This window comes from Setaria italica, chromosome IX (assembly GCF_000263155.2).
Source record: "Setaria italica strain Yugu1 chromosome IX, Setaria_italica_v2.0, whole genome shotgun sequence".
Classification (NCBI taxonomy): Eukaryota; Viridiplantae; Streptophyta; class Magnoliopsida; order Poales; family Poaceae; genus Setaria; species Setaria italica.
In genome coordinates, this window is record NC_028458.1 from 35,261,166 (window position 1) to 35,264,934 (window position 3,769).

General features: G+C 51.6%; 1 protein-coding gene across 1 annotated transcript in view; it reads right to left on the bottom strand.

The window, feature by feature from the left end:
- Positions 1-1,506, bottom strand: part of LOC101786319 (probable methyltransferase PMT21) — a 3,383-nt gene extending 1,877 nt beyond the window's left edge. The window contains 2 exon segments of the mRNA XM_014805850.2: positions 1-733; positions 963-1,506. Coding sequence (XP_014661336.1) covers positions 1-716 — 716 coding nt within the window. The 5' untranslated portion in view covers positions 717-733; positions 963-1,506.
- Between the last annotated feature and the right edge of the window lie 2,263 nt (positions 1,507-3,769).

Consider the following 3,769-nt stretch of genomic DNA (forward strand, 5'->3'; position numbering starts at 1 on the left):
GGCGCGAGGGAGACGGTGAGGATGCCGCGGCCGAGCAGGTCGCCGCCCCAGCTGGCGACGCCGCAGCCGGTGTCGAGCGCGGTGCGGACGGTGCCGTCGCGCATCCCGGGGATGAGCGCCGCCATGAGGTCGACGTAGGCGCTGACGCCGTTGGGGAACATGGTGCCGCCGCCGGGGAAGCGGAAGCGGTCGCCTTCCTTGGCGAGCCAGTGCTGGTTGGACTTCTGGCTGTTGATCCAGTCGTAGGGGACGTTGCGGTACCAGCACTGGTCCTTGCTCTTGGGCCACCGGATGGGGGGCTTGTAGCCCTTGGGCGGCGGGACGAGGCACTGCTGGCGGTCCGGCGGCGGCGGGCAGTGCCGCTCCATGAAGCTCAGGCGGTAGTTGCCGTAGCGCCGCCACCGCTTGGGGTCGGTGCAGGGGGTGTAGTCCTGGAAGTCGGCGGGGCACTCGGGGAACGCCACCGCCGTGGCGGTGGTGGGCGATGCTGGGTGAGGTTGGTCAGAGGAGTGACGGGCTGCGGCGGTGGTGCCGAGGGTGAGGAGGGTTGGCGCCGGCTGGATGGCGTCGAGGAGGCTGCGGCCGGTGCTGTAGACGCCGCCGAGGTAGAAGGAGAAGGCGCAGAGCACGATGACGACGAGCGCCACCGGCACCGCACGGGACCCGGCGCCGGCGCCCGCCGCCCTCTCGGGCTTGTCCTCCTTGCTGTACTTCATGGCTCCACCCTGGTGAACTGAAGGAACTCGATCAACTCAACCTATTAAAAAAGAGAAGCAGAAGCAGAGGCAGGCGGCCACTGCTGCAACCGGGGGGGAAAAAGCGGGGAACATCCGGCGCATTACGAGATCCAATCCGATCCGATCCAAGGAGGAAGTAGTTGCTCGCAATCTTAAATTCCGTGAAACCAGGCAACCAAAAGGATTCGGTCGCGGTCGCGTTGACGACCGTGCTTGCTTGCTTACCTTACCCTGGAGCGCTGGAGTGAAGTGGGAGTGAGCTGGTGGTAGCTGGTGCCTGATGGAGGAGGAGGAGGAGGAGGGTCGGGCACCGACGGCACGCGGCGGGGGAGGCGGGGCGGGGATCCGCGATATATGTTGCTGCTCGCAGTTGCAGCGCTGGCAGGATGTCGGCGGGCACCGCCCGTACGCCCAGATCTTGTCGTTCCTTATTTGTTTTTGTTCTACGCAAGGAGGGGACGACGACGGACGGAGGCGGCACGCGGCAGCGCGCGATGCGATCAGATCAAATCAAACAAATCTTGCGATGCAATGGCGCCGCGACGACGCGGAGGAGGGCGGGCGGGCGGCGCGGTTGCCCCTGCTACCCTTCTCTTTGTTCTGCTCAGGTTTGAGGTTGTAGCGCACGGCGGCGGAGGGAGCGGGCGTAACAAACCTAGCAAAAGAAGAGGGGATACGCTCTCAATTCTGCTGCGCCGATTCGATCAGGAGCGGGGAGAGAAGATTTTAAAGCGGGAACACGCGTCAAGGGAGGCGAGACGATGGTGGCGATCGAACGGGGGGCAGTGGTGATCGGCCCGACTGGGAGCGGACGCTAAATTCATTTTCCTGGCTGGCTGGTTGGTTCGGCGCGCGCGCACTCCTGCCCACACCCGCAAATGCAAGTGCCCCCCAACCGAAATGAATGGAACCCACCACGATCGCAACTCGCAAGTGTGGCTCGCCCGACGCGTCCGTCCACATCGGGCTCACGTTCCAGACGCGGTGGGGGGGCAAGGTCGCCTCGGCCTCGCCTCCGGTCCTTGACACGGGGCTCTCCTGTGGGAATGGATTCATCGTACAGTGGAAAGGGCGGTGCGCGTTTCGGGGACGAGAACCGGCCGGCCTCTCCTCATAGACCCAATGGATTTACTGCTCGTTGCTGATGCCCACCAAACCTGCCTCGACCGGTCTAATTGCTGGACCAGAACCAGATCACGGGGGCGCCCCTCGCATTCACTGCTGAATCTGGATTAATCAAACCGAGGCGAGCCCACAGTCCAGTATCGTATCGGTATCCCCATGCTACGCTCCTACGGACCATGTCCTGCCCCTCCTTTTCCAGTTTTCTTCTCCCCTTCGGAAAAAACGCTCCCTGCCTCCGTGACGGGGATGTTTGGATACACCCACTAAAGTTTAGCATCTGTCACATCAGATATTTGGATACTAATTAGGAGTATTAAACATAGGCTAATTATAAAAATAATTGCACAGATGGAGTCTAATTCGCGAGACGAATCTATTAAGCCTAATTAGTCCATGATTTGATAATGTGTTGCTACAGTAACCATTTACTAATGATGGATTAATTAGGCTTAATAGATTCGTCTCGCAAATTAGCACAGGGTTCTGCAATTAGTTTTATAATTAGCTCATGTTTAGTCCTCCTAATTAACATCTGAATATCTGATGTGATACTGCTAAAGTTTAGCCCCTAGTATCCAAACATCCCGACTCGGAGTAGACTGCTGATCCTACTAGTTTGGTTTGGTACCAGTACCGTGGGTTCGGCCGGCTGCACTACACTGGTGACTGGTCAATCACTTTCCTTCCTGTAGCTAGCTGGGGTCGGCGATGTGTCAATCATGAATGACTGAATGGGAACGGGCAGAGTGCGGCAGCAACTGACGCGGCGACTTCCTCTGACTTTGTTTTGACGCGCATCACATGCAAAAGTGATCACCGTTGTATAGTAGAAAAATTAAAAATATGCGATCATAGAGATATACATATTTTTTTCGAAGGAATGGAGATATACATGTGATTCATAATCATAATCAATGCACGATATATAAATGCAATGGCAATCTAATCTAGTGCACCCCCTGCCGGATCGCGTCAAGTCATCTCTTTCCTCCGTCTCGTATATTGGTCTCTTGGTTTATGCGCAATTCCCCGTTCGACCTCTCGGTTTCTTTCCAATTATTTACTTCCTTTATCTAGGCATATCCTTCTAATGTTATGAATAGGGATGGAAATGTGTAAATGCTGACATTCGTATCTGTTAAAACGACAATATAAATATCCATCTTCGTATCCAAATTTAATGTGGTACTAAAATGGATACATTCGAACTCGTTTTTCTTGATTTTCTCTATCCGATTCCACATTCGTATTCGACAACATACGACAGTATCCCTATCTAACAATATGAAACTATTAGTTATCTCTATAACTATGATAAACGATGTTAATTTGAATATAAATAATGATATATCATGAAACTATTCGAAAGTTATCTTTATAACTAATAATTAATGATTTAATTATATTATTACTAATATTGTACCCATAAAAACTATTTAGAATTTATCTCTAATTTCATGACCAATGTCATTAAATCTAATAATAATTATATATGAAATTTAATTTAATTTTAAATACTCTAGTTTATCTATTGATTAATAAAAATATTTTTATATAGTTTTTATTATTCATTGATAAATACTTATATATTTATTGAAAGGATGAGTTTTATCTACACACCGACACGCGTGTGTAGCTACTCTCATCACCAGTATACCACCATGTGTATGTCTACATACTCATTTATCACTTTGAGTATGTACACTTGGCATCTTTGGAAAGAACAGAACGGGCGCGTCTTCCGGAACATGGAAACGCAACCAACGTTGTTGCTCAGGACCTAGGTTGCCTCTTTAGCGAGTAATACTTTTCGAGTGTGTTTAGCTTGTCCAGGTTGTCTCTTCTTGTAATATCTCCCTGCTGGGTCTAGTGTGCGTCCTTCGGGCCACACTTGTGTCAAAAACATC